Below are 19,676 nucleotides of genomic sequence, written 5' to 3' on the forward strand. Positions count from 1 at the left end.
CCTTAATTTCAAGAAAAATTGGTTCAGTTTCCCCTTGATTGGATTTTAATGTGTCTCCAGGGACAATAAATACCATTTTCAGTTTCTGCTATGCACAATCTGGTCAGCAGGGATATTTTTAGGTAGTTTTCCAGAGGTAACTGTAAAATACATCTAAGTTGATTTCTGAAAAAAAAAAAAAAAAAATTAAATGCCTTGTTTTGGTTAGTCTTCAATATGTAATATATATATATATATATATATATATAATATATGTTTTAAAGATTTATTTTTTCTGTGCTGTAACAGCAAAGAAAATAAATGTCTTTCCAATGTGGAAGATGAGGGATGCCAGTAAGTTTTAGGAATTTTTAGAAAACAAACATTGTAGTTAAGGCAGCGGTTTGATGTGAATGTCCTACTGCCAGTGCAGCCATTCTCTATTTGCCACCCAACTGTAGCCAACACAGCAATAAAAGTGGAATCGTGTTTTTGTTGCCGACTTCATTTATCAAACGAATAATTATGTCGAGAGCATGGATGGATATTGAAAAGGGAAAGAAATGCTCAGACGTTCCTGATAGACATCAGCAGAACATCGGCGGTTGCCACTGACCAACTGTTTCCATTATATCAGAGTGTGTATTTATGTGTGTGTAAATGATTGTACATTTGAGTGAATGTTCCACACTTTGCCTCCTAGTCGTTCCACATCAATCTCTTTCTAATGAAAGGCGCCTTGCTCTTGTCAAACCATGGCTCCAACAGTTTTTTTTTTTTCTTTTAATTTGATTTGGGGATTGTTGCAATTGTTCTTGGCCTCTGTACTGCATAGATAAAAATTCCACCTCAACTATAAAATGATTCATAGGTAAAATAACAGAAGCCAGTGTAGCCAGTATAGTGGAGAAGGGTGTTGCTTTTAACAGAGGTGAGACCACCCTGGTATCTGTGCCGATCAGAGAGGGTTTTACTGAAGCATATCTACTGCTGATTGTTCTGTGTATCATCTTGTTCTATTGCCTCAAAATAATAAACAAAATGACAGATTAAAGACCTTGAGAACAAAAACAGCATCGTATTTTGGCATACTATCTCAGGTAGTGATAGTTATAGTGGTAGCAGGACCAGGGTGGGTGATAGGAGTTGATGATGAAAGGGGAGAACAGAGAAGATAAACGGGTCTTATCAGTGAGAGGGTGAATTGTGCGTGAGTGTTTTATGTAAGTGCTTACTATACGCATGTATGACATTTTACGACCTTGGCCGGTCAAAAGAAATGTGAGTGGATGACCTTTGACTGGGCCTGGAGGTCAACCACTTAACCTGCCATTAACCTCTGAAATTAGGGGAGTAAAATGTAGACACATGCAGCGTCGGTGTTTGAGTGTGGCTGCGTGTTTGCGGGCAAGAAAGAAACTGTGTTGGCAACACTAAAAGGAAAAGCCTGAATTGACCTATAATAGATAGTCTCAGCTGGGCGAGGCCCCTAGAACATCAAGCCAGCCAATTTTTTTGAACCTCTTACCCTTCCCCCATACCATACTCCTGGCCTATCAGCAGACAATCTTATCACCAAGAAAAAGATGAGCAGGGCATCGCTGGCCTCCTCTCACCACCTCTCTCCTCTTACATTCAGATTTCATATCTTATATGTGATAGTTGGAGTCAGCATGGTGATACGACTGGATCCAATTAAGAGTGTCAGATGATAAGAGATGCTAGCACCATAGTCCATGCACATTAGGTTAAGATGTATGCCGAAAGAGGCAAAGTCAGCAATGACGTGAAGTCACATTATTCCACCTGCCAGGCAACTTCAAATGGTGTCAGTTTCCCTCTATAATTACGAGGTGATAGCTAGCAACAGATAATAATAAGGTGAGTAGGAGACGAGACGCAAGTGGCTGATTATGAAGGGAGTCACAGGCAAATAAAAGAGTGAAATGTGATATCAAGAGGTACAAACAGGAATGGACTTTGATAGTGATGATAAGCTGGGATCACTGTCGCCTGCTAAATGTGGCTTTCAGAAAAAAAACTTCTTCGGGGGGCAGTCTCACCCCAAGCTAGTTCCAAGTCACAGTTTGATGAGAAATAGTGATTTTTAGAGCAGAATGTCTGAAAAGAGGGGATGTCTTTGACATGTCAGGTAGAAGAGAAACCAGTTTGGAGTCTATATCCAAGTGTGGGCATTGCTGCCCTCTCATTAATCCACAGACATGCAGTCGCCTCTCTTCAAGCTTTGTCTGACTGGCAGTTGCGTGTAGGTTTCTCAGTTTAAATTAAGAGGGAATTCACTGATCAAAGTGCTGAATGAAGGCTTAATAAGAGGGATCTGAGATCATTGAATAAGACTCAGAAATAAGGAGTTAGAGGTAGAGAAGGGAGGAGTGGAGGGAGCTGGAGGGAGGGGTGATTACGCTTACATCTTATTATCAATATTAATGCCAGAGTGAATCAAAGGAAGGCTAAGCCTGGTGAGATTAGCTACCTTTGTGAGTTAATTTGATCACCTCATTTTAGGTTCAAAGGGATTAGCTGTTTTCACTTTGATGCTATAGAGGTGAGAACTGAGCAAAGAGATAAGAGGCGGGATGATACAATTTATGTTAAAATGCCTCTCAGAGACACTCTGTAGCCTCTCGTCCCTGTACTGCAGAACAACATGAAAGTCGTCGCTCTTGCCATAAGCAAACTTGTTTCAGTTTGTAAGAATGTGGTGAGAGAGTCGAAAAACTATCAAAGGCAGCGACTACAGCCTGCAGTGGCCTGCAGTGAAGTGAAGATGGTGGGACTGTGGAAATGAATTCAATGGGAGGGAGACAGAGTAAGGGAGGGCAGTCAGTGAGGTAGAGCCCAACATCAAACAATTTATCACTCTACCAGTCACAACACGCCTGCCCCTTGCCTCTCCCTGTGCTACCAAACAGTTCTCTAGACCCACATCAAAAGCTGTCTCTCGCAAGCCAATTGTGTTTGTGTTTGGAGCCGTCATTTGTGTTTTTAAGCTCTTTAAGTTGGTGTAATTGTAATCTATGTACCACAACCTGCTATGCTTTGTCTGTTTAAACCATTTCAGACAGAGGTGGACGTCAAAAATGTGCTTTTCCTGCCCTTGGAATGTCATCTCAGCAAATCTCCCGAAATGGTCAAAAGGCTGTAAAAATTGGCTTCAGGGCAGGAACATCCTCCTTGGAAGAATTACAAAGCAACAAAATGTCTCCATAAATTGTCAGAACTTGATAGTTATGCAGACGAAGCAAGATCAACGGGCCTGTAAAACACTGGGAGGGTTGTTTCTGGACAAATAGTACAGATGGAGCTGCATCCAAGGCCCCCAGCCCCCCATTTCCCCGATGCAGGCAAATGTCAGCCTCAATGTTCAGCATCACTCTGAACTGCGTGGTTTTCATTATTACGCCAACAGCAATATCTGACCGTTAACATTTTTACAACAGCAAAAGTTCAGATCAGCAATTCAATAAGCTCCGATAAATCAAAGTCATGAATTCAGTGTTCCGACTTTTAAAGTGTCACATAATTTCACCGCTCTGCTGCGTTCGGATACAGTTGGACTGCGGCTCAAAGCGAACAGAGCGGCCGCCCGACTAAACTTTTACTTTCATCATTGCTAGCTCATGCCTCACAGGCTGCAGCTGCAGGAATTAGCAAAGAAAACAGCAGACTGTTCAAACACCCAATGCAGACCCACACATTGTAGGATTCAGAAGTAAAATAATCACGTGAAGGCTGACATACACACATAAGCCCCCGCGAACTGAAACACACTAAACTCTTGCACACACATTCACACCCTGAGGGCAAGTCTGTAGGCAGCTTTTGTCAAACTGAGACACAGCTGAATTCTGCTGAGTGGTCCGAGTGGTCAGATCAAATATCGGCGAGGTTGACTGAGAATGTGTTCAAAAAGTTTTGCAAACTTGCTGTGCCTTGTATCCTTTTAACAGCCCCGTGAGAATGAAACCAATACTTTTTAACCTTGGAGGTGGTGGCCAAATTGCATCTGTAGCACGTACTATGATAGTAAAAAATAAAATTAAGAGTTCTTATTGTATAACATACTGTTTATTTAGTTTCATTTTATCAAGTAAAGCTATATTTATTTCCAGCCAAGAGAAGTATATTAAAGATACTCTAATGAAACCCAACAGAACCTAATTCTAACTTAATTTTATGACAAAAAGAAAAGTTGGAAATCTTTGTGCATTATTTGTTGCCCCAGGGCTGTCCTAAAGTTCTCCCATAGTGTGTGTTTATTTTGGCAAGGACACGTGTCTGCGAGCAAACTGTTCCTGCTGATCTGTCCAGCTGAAACAAAGTCAAAGAGGGCAAGAAAGCAGCGGCTTGGATGCTGAGCACAGAACCTGCACTTTAAAGACCATATATTCGATCTCTGAGTGAATATCAGGTTCCCCTCGGCTCTCCCTTTTGTGCAGCGATCCCAGGTTCTGCTAGTATATTGCTTCAGGCACTATCTTGATAGGGGAGATCAGAGGCAAGCCAGAATCATCAACCCCATCGCTGGCGTCTGTGGATATCAGTGGTTCAAGGAATTACTGGTTCTTGTCATGTGTGAGTTGTGACTGTGCAGGCTCATTAATTGAGCATGAGTTGAATGATTGCGCACTCACAGTTCTGATAACAGGTGCAGTCGGTGGAAGGCTCTGGGCTGGATCTTGCTGATGTTGTTCATGCTCAGGTCCCTAAAGAAAGAAATGGGGAAAATCAAAGTATCAGTCAATGAGTACCTTTTTTAATGTTCTTTGAAAATGCTCAGACATGTAAAATTATGTATGTTTAGAATGCCTTTTTCATATGGAAATCAATCTTCAAGAGTAGGGAGTAGCACACAGAGAGAGGTTACAGGGTTAGGTAGAGAGGTTGGAGAACTAAAGGGAGGAGAAGGAGATGTAGAAGAGAATTTTCCCCAATGAATCATTGTTGGGCAGCTGTAATTTCCTCCTCGTCCCAGTGACTCTTTCTCTTTTCCAGATGTCTCACTCTACTTTCTCTCAGATCTGACCCCTCAGTCCCCCTTCATATCTATCTCGTTCTCCTTCTCGGTCTCTTGGCTTCTTTCTTCTTCCTCAGGTTTCTCATGAGACCATCTCCTTCCCCTTTTGTTCATTGCTTTAACATAGACACACTCCATTTCTTTGATTCTCTGACACACACTCTGACGTGAGAGGGTGTGTTGAGGGGTGAGTGTTGACGCAGCTGCGTTGCGGTGAAAGAGGGAGAGGTGAAGGATGCTCAGAGTCGTGCGCGCACGCACACACACACACATTTACATGTTAAACAAATCTTTTTTAACAATCAGAGACAGCTTATGTGTCAGCCTCTGGTAGAAAACATATATAACCTTCTGGCCCCGGTCATGTAAGGTCATCCCTTTGATTAGCACAGTGGAAGCAAGAAGGTTTTGCATCACCTCTTCTTTGCTTTCATGGCCCTTGGGGTCTTGCAAGAGTCTTCAAGAATGAGGCTTAAATCTGCGTGTGTCTGTGTGTGTGTGTGTGTGTGTGTGTGTGTGTGTGTGTGTGTGTGTGTGTGTGTGTGTGTGTGTGTGTGTGTGTGTGTGTGTGTGTGTGTGTATGATACTAACCATTGCTCATAAAGCCAGACCACCAGGCTAGCAAGTGTAAACTGTGCTCTCAGAAGCCCTTTGCAGTTGGGAGTTTTGACACACTGCCTGTTTGTTTGTGAAGTCAGCCAAGCTGACAGGGGGGCTGGATGGATCTGTCCTCAGGCGTGATCTTTTTCCAACTTCGGGGAGATATGGAAAAAGATGTAGTTGGCAATGCTCTGTTTCAATAATTTGGGTATTCGAGTAGCTTGTCATAATTAGCAGACATGTCAAATTCAGTATAACAAAAATTTGATGCACCATCGCAGATAACATATAACATCAGGCAATGGGAGGTGAACTCTAACTGTCACATGGAATGAGGAGATGTGCTCTCACCAAGTGATTAGCTTGCAACATTAGCAGTTTCCCACTTGGGGGGTCTAACTGCAGAGAGAGGTGTTCAAGGTGTTACTCAAGGACCCCCCAGTGTTGCAGTAACGTTACTGACCTAATCTTGGTACTTACTTGTCCTTCATACTTAAAACTAATGAGCAAGGTCTTGTGTTGTTGGGATCTCATGTTTTACTGCTTGCACCCCACAAGCACAAGAGTGACATTATATACATTCATACTGTACAGAGTGGTAATGCATACTGACAGCTCGAAGTAATGTGCCCTAAGGTAGCACTCGGCTTATAAAGGAGGATAAGAAGGAGGCTGCAAGCTAATGTAAATATTGAAAACATTCAATAATGGTTTGTCAAATGTTTACGGAGGAATAGGATATTTATTCATGTTTGTGTAATCTAAACTGTGTTTGCTTATAATGAAAACTGGGCACCTGTAAATACAAGAGCAGTCCAAGGCTGCATACCTCCATCGAGACTAGGAATCCCCCCACCCTGGATGCAGAAGTACAGAATGATATATATATATATATATATATATATATATATATATATTATATATATATATATATATATATATATATATATATATATATATATATATATATATATATATATTATATATATATATATATATATATATATATATCTATATATATATATATATATATATATATATATATATATATATATATGTGAATGTGAGTGTGAGTGTGAAGGGTTGTCTGTCTCTCTGTGTTAGCACTGAGGCTTTTTTTCAGTTTCAGGTTAATGTGTATTTGTGAAGATACATGTATTGCATTCTTCCAGTGGTATGAGATCCTTCCAAAATTTCCTGGATCCAGATTTGGACTTCTAGATCATCTCCAACAGTTAATCATTATACTCTGAGCCAAATGCAAATCTGTCCATAACATTTTGAGTAATCCTGTTGATAAACAAACTGACAAATTAAACCAGTCACATAACCCCCAGGGAGGGAGAGATGGGGGTTATTATGGTCCCATTTCATGTTTATTGGATAACTTATTCAAGCTTCAGTTTTTAATTAAAAATTCAGAGTAACAAATAAATGACTAAACATATGAACAAACAAATTACTGCATATAGTAAATATAACATGTGAGTGCCAGTCAAGTTTTTTAATATAGCGCAGGTTATCTGTCATATAGATCTTTATGAATGGCAGGTCTAGTCATAGTTTAAGTTTAAATCTCATCAAAATGTTGTTTTTGGAGAGGGGGGAGTCTAAATGTCCACTGCATGCAAAAAAACAAAACAAAAAAACTCAAAGATATTGAATGTGAAAGAATTTTGTATAAAAGACTGATCAAAAATTCAGAGATTTCATGGACTGCTTGACTGTTATGCAAAAGACACGCAATGCTTTTGTTTTCCTGCAAGTGTTGAGACATTTGCAAACATTTGGTTCCCTTAATCAAACTATTCAATCACTTCCCTCCCTGAACATATTCTTCATGTTAGTCTTGTGTTTGCGTGTGCGATTGCTGAGCAAAGAAGAGGACTCGGAGTTGATACACACCACAGCCGAAAGAGTGAGTGAGAATCTGTGAGTGATAAGTGAGGGAGAAATGAGAGATCCGTATCTCAGTGGCAGAACATATTGGTGATGTTAGCTTGCTGTTTACACTCTTTATAACAGAAAGCAAATGAGCTGAACAAATCTAAATGAATGCATTACTGTACTGATGCAAATCATTACAATGGTGTTCTTTAAAAGGGTTTACTTACTGTTTCCACAGATGTATATCATATCCATTGATAGTTTTGTAGAAAAAGTATTTTAAAAAGTTCATTTTCCCAGTGCTGTTCTCCAAATATCCCATCTTTTTCTGTAATCACTTTTTATAGAGCATGGCAGCTTGTCCAAATATTTTTAAAAAGCTAACAATTTCCATAGAGTATGACTGTACACTTCATGTTTGTCCCATTTGTCTGTGACACAGAATATGCTCAGACTCCAGCCAGTAATTTTGAAATAAATAAAACTATAACACATTGCTGCTTGATTAGAGTCTGAGGTAAATATAAGTGATAACAAAATGACCATGGAGATGACACAACTACCAAGCAGCAACTGTAATCAAGACTGGGTGACATCACGTACAACACAGGAAGCACGTGGGGCCACGTGAACAATACACATACAAACTTTAATCCTCTTCATTGTCCGTGCGTTAATATTCTGCCGAGGAGAAATATTTATTGGAACATTCTGGAGGGATCATTAAAGCGTAGCAACATGCAGACACGCAGACATACACACCCAGCTTCTGGGGATGCGCCCACAGATGGAGACAATGCTCCGTTATCTGGTCCTGATTAAAGAAGCCATAAACAAACGTTGTGTGAAGTCCGTAACAGCGGCCTCGCTCAGACAGAATAAACACACAGCAATGGAGAGAGAAAATGTTTAAAAATAAAGACACACACTGGTGAGTCATGGGGAAAGGTTGAATGCAGCTCAGCTCGGCTGTGCTCTCCAACAAGCTCATTGGGAAGCCGGAGAAAGAGCGAGAGAGAGACATTTCTGCAGTGCAGGCCAAGGCCTCCGCTGACAACTTGACGTATCGTTGGAAGGCACTGCGCTATGGCTTGTTTTTAAAATCAAATAACAGCTGTGGCTTTTTTAAACCATGATAATTATGATTGATGACTACCACATGTGCATTGTGTCGGCTGGCGCTGTGACGTGCAGATATTTCAGCGCAAGTAAACGACCACAAAAGTAATGAGAAAGACAGCGCTCAAAGATTTCGCGGGCTCCGCAGCATATGGGAGTTTCACAATTAGAACTGTCCCCATTTTATGGGCATCTCTAGTGTGAGTGTGTGTGTGTGTGTGTGAAAGAGAGGGAGAAGTCTGTGTATCAGTATCTGTGTCTATGTGTGCAGGACAATATTTTTTTCCATTTATAGGTGGCTGCGGTGTGTGTGGTAAGATGTCTGTCGCTCATTTTCTCACCCCTATTGTTTTCCAGTGAGCCTGCACATGTGGTGGGTACAGGCCCTGGTTGCACTTTCACCACATCATACATGGACACTGCTGGGACCTAGAAAGGGTTTGCTGCGAGGGTGTGTGTGTGTGTGTGTGTGTGTGTGTGTGTGGGAGACAGAATGGAGGTTTCTTTTCTTTATTTTTCATGTGAGTATTCAGCAGGGAACCGTTCTGCCCTATCTTGGCCATCACGGCGTCAGAAAACCAGCCTGATATTGCTCGCAGGAAAACATATCTCTCAACTGACAGAGGCACACAGGCCATTGCCTTTCCTTAGAACTCCTTCTGCTGCTGAATGACGAACTAAAGACTCTTCAGCGGCATTGGGATGGAGGAAAGAAGACATGGAGACGCACACTCATCAGTAAACACATGCATGTGCTTTTTAACAGTTCCTTTTATCTCCCGTTTCTCTGACAAGGCTCTTTGTGATTTTCTATTTCCCTGGAGTGGAAAGCAGACATGGATTTGCATGTGCGCAGATGGGACTGTATGTGTTTAAGTACAGAAACATGTGAAATTGAAAAGTTTTTTCCTTTTCCATTCGCTCTATCGTTCCGCAATGTGCAGACACACAACGTTCTCAGACTGATGATTGTCTCGACTCATCTAAATGTGTACGTGTAAGCTTGTGTGAATGGGAGTACAAGGGAGGAGGGAATGGCATCAGAATAAAAGGTAAAGCACTATTTGACTGCTTTATGCTGTGATTGATAGAGTAACCATGGCAAGTAGCATGTCTTAAGGGAGGAACGGAAGCATGAAGAAGCAGGGGTACATTTCCATTCATCAGCCTCAGTCTTTTCAGTCCCACTCTATCGCTCACACTCACGCTTTCTCTCCCCATCTCTGTTTCAAATTTCAACTGCAGCATGAGGTTACACTCTCCTGTAGCTAGAATAATGTGATTTATCATATTTCCACTTCGCCGTCAACAGAACTACTGAAGTATGTTATCGGTTCTGTGATCAAAGGTGGTGGTGTGTGTGTGTGTGTGTGTGTGTGTGTGTGTGTGTGTGTGTGTGTGCGTGCATGTGTGTGTGCGTGTGTGTGGGTGTGAATGTGCCCCTAGCCCCACTGTAACCAATTTCAAACTGGAAGCATTTCTGACAAAAGCTGGTGATTTAGCGCAGCAAAACAACTGGCCACATCATATGAAAGATGTCGTTGTTTATTTTTAGGAACGTAGACACCCACGTTATAGCCACAGGCACTCAGACACACTCCAGGTGTTTTTTTTTGTTTGTTTGTTTGTTTTATCTTGGTGTTGTTTTTGCGAGGTGGGTGATGGACCACCCTGGTGAGTGAATGTACCCTTAGACCAGGACAGATATGATCAGTACTCAGGTCCCTATTTTTGGCATCATTGCTAAAACGTGTCAGTCACAGAAAGATGAGCGTGAGCAGGGAGGAGATATGATTTGATACATGTTTCACAAGAAACAAGGAAACTCGTATGAACTATTACTAAACCCTAGAATTGAAGACAGAGTTTAGAAGGATGTTTCCTCTCCCACAAATCAGTTCACAAGAGCCATACCCTGTGGTCTTTGCTTCTTTCTCACTTCCTTCTCTTCTTTCTCTGTCTTTCTTCTTGCCTCCCTGCCAATCCCTATCTCCCTTGCTCAGGTGGAAGTTCTTAGCAAACAAGCAGCCAGTAATGGCAGTAAGCACCGCACCTTTGAAGGGGACTTATCTGCGAGAAACATTAAAGTAACAGAACCTTAGTGGAAATCAACAACCACAGTTCTGCCCTGAGGGCAGGAGTTCTGCATTAGGGGTGCTCGAGCCACACCTTGGCTGTCTTTTACAGCGATTAGGACAGTAATGTCTTCAGTGAGATTCAGTCTGATCCTCTCCGCTTAGTTCTTTGAAACAGTTAAGGCATAATGAAAGAGGATCTTTTATTCCACACAATGCAACTGGTAGTCAGCGCTTGGGCACCGCCTTAAAGAGGGTCTAAATGGTTGTGTGCATTAGTGTGTGTATGTGTGTATTGTATGCAAGGGTGAGGTCTAAGTGTGTTTGCTTTTTTTCTGTCTGAATAGACTGACTGCTTTGGCATTCAGTTTCTCTCCCGGTCACACATGAGGTTGCACACACACACACACACACACACGCACACACACACACATACACACACACAAGAGTCAGGAAGGAGGGTACAATGCTGTCCTCCCCTCCTCCTTTCTCTAAAGATGTGTTTTTTCTTCCTCTCTCCCAGACTTCCTGGGAGGGGTACACTGCCCTTTGTGTCCGAAGGCACTCTCTTTTTATCTTTCCCTCTCTTATTCTCTCATTCACGGGGCACAAAGAGCGAGAGGGCGAGGAGAAGTCTTTCACCTGGACAAGGAGGGCCACGGGGAGGACTCTGCGACAAAAGTGCAGAGAAACAGAGAAGGAGGGATGAACAGAAAAGAGGAGATAATGAGACCGAAAAGAGAGATGCTTCTATGTGTTGTGCTCTTTTCTGCTTGCTGCGGTTAAGGGGAGAATGACAGGCGGATGTCTGGGTGGAGAGAGTAGCTGTTTAGTCTGAGGCCATGTCATGGGAAACATACTCATGCCCTCTGGGACTTATTCAACCCCTGGTATACTGCACACGCACATAAACATGTGCATGCACACACTTCATGTCCGCTACTTGTCCTCCCACAAACACACCCTGTCATGAGACAGAGGGGAGGGGGGTGAAAGGTCAAGCACTTCAGTAATGGAACAGGAAGTGTTGGAACAGTCGGCGCTACACAACATACAACTGCCTCCAACATGTGGACAGGAATGACAGGCAGCTGTTGTGGGTAGGCCATAGCTTTGGAAGGCAGAAAGGAATTCATAGCCCTGCCCATACTCCACTAATGTGTTGTTTTGACATGTATATTTTGTCTGGTTTTCATAAGTTTGCTACATTACGTTTGATGTAAAGTTTTGTTTCTTTCTTTTTAATTCAAAGCTATTCATTTTGTGACATGAAAAGACAATAGCATGCCAATGAAATCTTTAAAAAAAATGGTAAAGATGTGTGGAAAAGGGTAACAAATTTTATCACTTCCTGAAAGGGTATCGCTTACAGAGGTGTTTTTTTTTGTTTTTTTTTCTTCCCTGCATGCTGATTCAAGGCAGATTTGCAGCAGTGGATACAACAGTAAATGAAACCCGATGAGTATTAGTGTCAGGCTCTATTATGACTTCATTTGGTTGAATGGCAGAAACAGGAGGACACTGGATCTAGTTAGAAGGCTGCTCAAATCCACTGCTGGCTCAAACATCCTTTGCTGTTGCACTCACGGATCCATGATCAGGTCATCTGCTCCATATATTAAAAATTACCCATGGATAACATCTAAAACTCAACTCAGATCAGCACTTGATGAAATTGTAACCCATACCAGTGAAAACATGTGGGTGCTGTTGGTTTAAAGAGATTTAGTTTGGCCTCTTGCCATTCATGTAAAAAGTCCAGATTTCCTCTTTTGCTCTTTCTCAGATATGTAATCGAGACTTGAGTAAGTCTGACTGCAGTTGCAGAGGCAGAAATCTCTCCATCAACCCCCCCACCCCCCGACAGCAGATGGAAAATTCACCTGTGAAGTCCAGGCTTAGAAAGAATAATGATGTAGTCTTACCAATAATTATGCAATCCCAGTGAGCTCACTGCTGTTTCTGCATTCAGAGCAGTTAAACTAACCCTCAAATATTAGACGTCGTGAAAAAGATTTTATTGTTCTTTATCTCCCTGCGTCATTAATCTCTCAAACTTCTGCTTTCTACATCCCTTCTTTAATTTCTTGTACATTCTTGTGCAATATCCCTCCTTTGGCTATGCTACTGTATTTGTGTGCGCACACATTTAAGTGTGTCTGTGATTGTTGCTTTGTTCCCTTTAGCTAACTCCCGCTCTAATGCTCCAGTCTACCATTCAGCCTTATCCCAGCCAGCACTGTAGTGACATCTCTGCTCTGCAAGATGCTTTGATGCATTAACCATCATTAAGTGAGTATGCGCGTGCACGCAAGTATTGATGCCTGTGTGTTTCCTTATGTGCAGTGTACACTGGAGGGTCTTGTGGGTACGTGCAAGTGTGTGTGTATGTTATTTGAAAGGGCATTAAGTATCATTAGCTCTTACTAGTCATCACCTGCACACTGCCAGCCCCACATGAGCCACTTTGCTCTGCAGGTCTGGCCAGCGATCACAAAGATAGGCAGACAGAGACAGACCGATGTTGAGGTATCAGGGTAACTTATAGACTTACACACTCTGCTGTCAACACTCACGTAAACATTCTCCCCTTTGTCTCGCAACAGGGGCTATTAGTTTTGTTTTCTATTAAATAAACAAAATTAGGGAATAGTTTTTTATGGGGGTTACAAAAATTGTTTTAAAATGTAAAAAAAAATGCAACTTTCTGCACAATGCATTAAAGCTTTTTTGTTTTTTTAACAGTGGTGCATGGTCAGGTTATCTGAGATATTTTAATCACAAAATGCACTTCTCAAAATAGCCACTACATTTGTAGTTTGTGATTGGCTCATCTAAAATTGGAGTATTTCCTGTGAACTGTTGTAACTGCATCTTCTTGCAGAAGGAAGGGTGTAACGAAGCATGAAATCCTGTTTAAATTCTTGTATTTTTAGAAAATAAGCTGCTTAACAAAGTCTAATCAAATTCACATAGGCTACATTCAGACACATAGATCCATATATGCATGTACATGCACTTGGACAGTTGGTGACGTTCGCTGTGCCCTGTCCCTGGACAGGACAATGCCTTCTCTGTAGTGGAAAAGAGAGGGCTAGTGCCCTTGCACAGTTTCATGCACATACAGTTCACACACAGACACACACATACACATGCACACAAACAAATATTCCCATGGATTCCCTAGGCTCAAAAGAATTGGAATCTGGGCCAGTCAGAAGCAGCCCTTCACCCCAAGACCGCACATCACAGGGAGTACATTCCTAACCCCCCGTGTCATACTTGCGTCACGCTGCCATCACACGAAAAATACCAATTTACATATTCAGTCAATGGACACCAGCAAGAACCAAATATGATGGGGTTATGGTTTTAGGCCACATAACCCCATCATATACAGGCTCATGTGCACATACACTCCAAAAAGCTCCTCCACTTACTTTTCTGGTCTCTGCCTCCTCCACCCGAGTTCCCTTCAAGATCTTGTGTCGTGATTGCTTTCTACTTTTTTCTAAAGGACAGGATATGGAGCGGTAGAGCACACTATGGCCTCTGTGTCTTCTTGCTTGCTGTTCCTGGGGGAATTGTCATTGTTTCCATTGGTGTCCTGTACCTGCCTACCTGCCGTCTGTCCCTGAGCGACGTTTAAAAAGCCTCCCAGGTTGCTCTCAGGAAACCACAACCGGTGCAGTGCCTTCACCCTTCTGGCATAAATATCACTTAGCAATCGGAAAGGGGGGGGGGGGGGGGGGGGGTGGGGGGGGGGGGGGGGGGGGTAGCCGGTGTTCACTACACACCAGCAGTGAACACTTAGAAGGTTCAAGTTTGTGTGAAGGAAGAAGAGAACAAATGAGTTAATGAAGGATGAAGAGCATGAAAAGAAGGAAACTATGATGCCGCTGATTTCTTCTTCTGTAGAACTTTCTGATCACCACTGACAGCTGTTTGGCTTGTAGTCTAAGCAACTCCTCCCCCAGCTGACATGCACACAAACACCTTGAAAAAAAAATGACACCATCTGAGTACACACCTTTTGCTTTTCTTATTCCACTGCCCTAAGGTGTATGCATTCATTTTCATTCATTTTCTATGAATCACTGCGCATCAGTGATCGTACATTTGCACTGCATGAGCAGACCATCACCTGTTCTGAAGCCGCGCACACTCAAGCACTTAATGCATAGCTTCTTGTTCAGTGTGATGGATGTCAGAAGAAACAGGTGAGGAAAGGTGAATAGGTAAAGGGGGAAGGGGCAGAATGAGGTAGGGAGGGGAGTGTACTTGAGGCGGGGAGCTACCATAGATGTCTGGAGCCAGGACACTGATGCTGGAGCTGATATCTTCTCTATGAGGACCCTCCACTGTCTGTGTACACACACTCGGGCACACGCACACGCATCGTTCTCTTATTTTTGTTCTTTTTTTTTTTTCAAATGCTTCTTTTGCTCTATCAAATACATTTTCTGTTTTCTCTCTTTTTCTTGCAGACATGATGTTTACAGTGTGAGCCCCGGTCACTCATGATAGGAATCATTCCATCAACATAATGGCTAAATGACACGCACACGACTGTTAATGTCATGGCCACCACACAGAGGCAGGATGTTGTCCCCTGTATGTGTGGTGTGTGTGTGTGTGTGTGTGTGTGTGTGTGTGTGTGTGGTGTGTGTGTGTGTGTGTGTGTGTGTGTGTGTGTGTGTTTGTGTTGTGTGTGTGGTGTTTATTCCTTTTTTTTTTTTTTTTTTTTTTTTTGCCCCTGCTTTATGCAGAGTCTTAAAAACCTTCCAATGAACATTTAATTTCTGTGGCACCAATTTCTTACCCTTTAATCATATTTTTATCTCTCCATTATTCTTACATTCTTGCTTCACCTCCACTGGCTAGAAAAAAATCCCCTTTGCAGTCTGGGTGGTTCTTTATGCACACACCACACACACACACCACACACGTGCACACACAAGCGCGCTCACACACTCCTTGGTTTTCCTCTGTCTGGTAATGCGCTAGCTGTGGTTCCTGGCCCCAGCCAAAACACTGTTAGAAGTTCACCGCACTCACCGCTACCACTAGGCATCACCTAAATGCTTTCTCAACTCTGGTCCACACCTGGACCCAAATACACTCTTTTCACTTACAACTCACACTGTTCAAGTAAGTGTGAGATGTGTAAACATGCGCCACCTGACAACCTTAGAAACTGACAGTCTGTTAGAGGATATCACATTAATTATTTTCAGCATGATAAAATCTGTGCTTTAAGTGTGCATAAGTCCATCGAAGGACAGCTGACTAATTCAGGCGCTCCCAGCTAAGATTTGTGATAGACGAGCCCCTCGCTGTGTCACACTGAAGCCATCTTTTATGACCAGTTGACTTTTTTGCTGCTATGAATAAAACGGCACAGGTCTCCTCACTACTGTACACAGTGTTCTCACACTCAACACACATCCATGCACACTCACACAGACACACACCCTGGGGCACTGTCTTTCCTTCCTAATCTGATATCAAAGAGAAGGTCTTTCAAAGCATCTCACATGACAGCTCATTTCAAGCATTGCCCACGGAAACGATTATTGTCATAAATCTCTACCCACTCTGCTACGAGCAGCTCGGAGCACCTTTGCCTCCCAGTGGTTAAATTCATTCTGCAGAGCCAACCTGTAGTCGCCTCAATGTTATGATAAAAAAAATTTTAAAAAAAAGAAAATTCCTGATTACGATTTAATTATGTTTATGCCTATATGTAGTGGGGTCATCCAAGTGTGCAAATAAACCCTTGAGAATCAAGTGAATCATGTATTGCCTGGTTTGCCCTCTCAGTCGCTATAGCTTGTACATTTCGCACACTTTGAAGAGCTCTCCGATGACATGGCTGAATGATGTCATGTACTTTCACAGAGTTGTGTGGATGTGGTTTATAATGTGGACTGTTCCCAAGCAAATCCCTGTGACCTCGGCAGCCTACAGTATGTGCTTGGAGGCTAATCCAGGGTACACAGCACAGCGGGGTGTGCTGGACAGTTCTACAGATCCTGATGGGGATTGGACCAGCTCGCCGCTGTTGTAACCTTTTATACTCAAGGATGAAAATGAAAAAACTCCAGCCTGCTGTACTGGCTGCAGTTGTTTTCTTGGTTAAATACGTACGAGTTTTGGAGAAGCTGTTGTTCTGTTTGTGTTTGAAGACGAAACATTTTTGTGTGCATTATCATAATTCGTTGTGGCATTTCTCCCGCTGTCCTACATTCCCTTCTTCTTTCCTCTACAAGTAATGTGTGTGACCGTGTGTGGGCGTGTGCGGTTGGTCGCTGAGTTATTTATCTTATTGTAAATCAGCCCTCAAACTCACTAATTGGTGGCAGTTCCACCGTTAGGTAACGAGGGGGAAATGAACAATTAAGCTTGTGTTTGTAGGGAATGATGTGTGTTTGTGTGTATATCTGTATGTTTGTGTGTGGCTTTAGCGCAGCACTTAAGATGAGTGCAGATTTCTACGAGGGAGTCTCATGTCATCATTGTTTTTACTTGAGAGGAGGACTGAGAGGCTCAGCACTCTCCCTTTAAGATCAAGCCTGCTTTGGGTGTGTGCATGTGCTGACATAGCTGTGTGACATGCACCATTGTTGGGCCAAAAGCCTGATGTTCTCATAGGTAGAGTGATTCCTGGATGCAGCAAGAGACCATATTTCACCACCATAAACTCTACATGTGTTTTAACTTTCAAATGAACACAGTGAGATTTGGCCCTCGCGGGCTCCCATGACAGCAGAAGAGTCGAGCATCATTCAACTGGAGTTCTTTTATGCACCTCTTTTAAAGTCATTTGCTACACAAACTGTTGATCTTTCTTCCCTCCTCCCAAATTCTGCTCTTCTACTCTTGAAATACTTTGACAGCCCCTAGTGAGAGCTGCTCTATCACACCCTGTTTCCTGGATTTGACTTCTATCACTTTAGTATCAGTTATCACAAAGTGTCTGTAATCTGTCCTCTGAGGTCTTACGCAGTAAAGCAATTTGAAAGATCTGGCTTTAAGCCACAACAGGGTGGTGTATGAAACTATCTTTTACATAATATTATGTCTAGAGCTTCTTATTACCCTTAAAGTGTCTGGCAGTTAAGTTTTTCATTGTATTTACAGCATCTTGCCGTGTGCTCTAGCCAACACACACAAATTATTTTTTAAATAATACTTTTCTTCAGTATTTTGGAATGAAGTCTTACAAAGGAGTCATTTCTTCAAGTTATTAAAAAAAAAAAAACATAATTACATTACCTCTTTCCAGCACACATTTCAAATCTTTTCATCTTGGCCGTCGTGCTTTAATCGTAGCGCACTGTGATACAAACTGACTGCTAAACCTTTCGGGCATCTGTGTTCAAAACACTTTTTGATTCATGAACACAAAAGCATGTTTGCGTCAAGTGCTTGCAGCTCACGCACATGCATATGTACACATATACACACACACACACACACACACAAGAACACAAAGGCACAGCATACACATGTGCATACACACACACACACAAACGCAGGCGTGCACACACCACACACACGCTCATGGCATTTCTCCAGTTGGAGCTCAGAAACCTGACACTGAAGTGGTCCAGTTATTTTGCCATAGTGGCCAGCACACACGCTCTCTCTCTCTCTCTCTCTTGCCTACACATGTTCCCGCCGGCCCTGGCCATTTTTATCTACATGTGGGCTATGCCAGTGCTTCACATCCAACCAACTGTTGCCCACTGTTCTATTTTTACAAAATGATGAAGTACCAGCTACATGTCAGCAGCATTAATTCATTTTTCAAATAACATTGAAACAAACGGGCACCCGACCACGATGAGTGAGAGGAGAATCAAGGAGGATTTGAAGATCAAGGTTAAGACTTTCAATGAGATACAAAGTAAGAAACACAGGGAAAATGACTGTTAGGGTCAAGGAAACACACAGCGAGAGGTCCCTGAGTGGAAAGCTTAAAGGGTTTAATAATAACACAGCCAGAAAGTCCTTTGTTGTTGTAACAGTGATGTGTTACTCACAGGTATGTGGTCAGTGGGCTGAGGTTGGTTGGCACAGATGATAGTCCCATCTCTGAGCAGTCAACCATGATAAAGATCCCATCTTCCTCACAGTGGCATGGAGATGGGCACATTGCTGCCGCCGTAGCCTGTCTGTCCTGGATCCGTTCATACCCCCACACTCCAGGGGTGGACCCCCAGACTCCTCCAGCCACACAGAGAAACAGAAGCACAAGAGGCATGCCTGACTGACCACCTGTCTGCATCTACAACCTGTGGGGTTTTCCGTCTTGTCACACTCCTTTTATCCTCCTGTGATGTCTTAAGATGCAGCGTTGATAAATGAGGGACTTTTCTCCCTTCTTAAACGTGTCTCTCTTAAAATGTCCCTTAATGCCCTTGTCTTCACTGCAGGCTGTCCACACTGTAAATCTCTCCTGTCACAGGACTGACTGATTCATCTCTCTGTCACTACTTCATTCCACTTGGCTCAACTTGATCTAACTTCTTTCCCCTCGTGTCTGTCTTCCCTCTGACTCTGGCCTTGCCTTTTTACTGTCTTTCTCACCCAAACACATTCACTTATTCTCTCCCCCCCTCTCCCTCTCTCTTCTCTCCTTGTATATATCTCTTGCTCTCTCTGTCTCTCTCTCCTTACCTATTGTAGAAGGAGCGCATGAGTTGTGAATGAGCTATGCTCATTGGCCATAATTTAGGGATGGGCTGGAGCATCTCCGGAAAGTGGGAGGGCCCCCGCGATTCTCAAACTCTTCCCTCTCGTTCTCCCTCTCGTTGCTTTCCCCTTTTTTTACTTAGCCTAGAAGTCTGAAGAGAAAGGGTGAGTGTGCTGTTTGAAGAAGGGAAAAAGGGAACAAAACGGTAATTGCAATACAGTACAGTGCTGTGTGACAAGATTCCCTCACAAGGGCTTTATAACGAGCCCTTGTGAGG

At 42.7% G+C, this 19,676-nt stretch overlaps 1 protein-coding gene across 1 annotated transcript in view; it reads right to left on the minus strand.

Annotated features, from left to right (window-relative positions):
* The window catches only part of lgr6 (leucine-rich repeat containing G protein-coupled receptor 6), a 36,593-nt gene extending 17,312 nt beyond the window's left edge, over nt 1–19,281 (minus strand). The window contains exons 1-2 of the mRNA XM_030733242.1: nt 18,747–19,281; nt 4,635–4,706 (exon numbers count right to left, since the gene is read on the minus strand). Coding sequence (XP_030589102.1) covers nt 4,635–4,706; nt 18,747–18,991 — 317 coding nt within the window. The 5' untranslated portion in view covers nt 18,992–19,281. The remainder of the gene's footprint in view (nt 1–4,634; nt 4,707–18,746) is intronic.
* Between the last annotated feature and the right edge of the window lie 395 nt (nt 19,282–19,676).

The sequence above is a fragment of the Archocentrus centrarchus genome, chromosome 7, assembly GCF_007364275.1.
Source record: "Archocentrus centrarchus isolate MPI-CPG fArcCen1 chromosome 7, fArcCen1, whole genome shotgun sequence".
Classification (NCBI taxonomy): domain Eukaryota; kingdom Metazoa; phylum Chordata; class Actinopteri; order Cichliformes; family Cichlidae; genus Archocentrus; species Archocentrus centrarchus.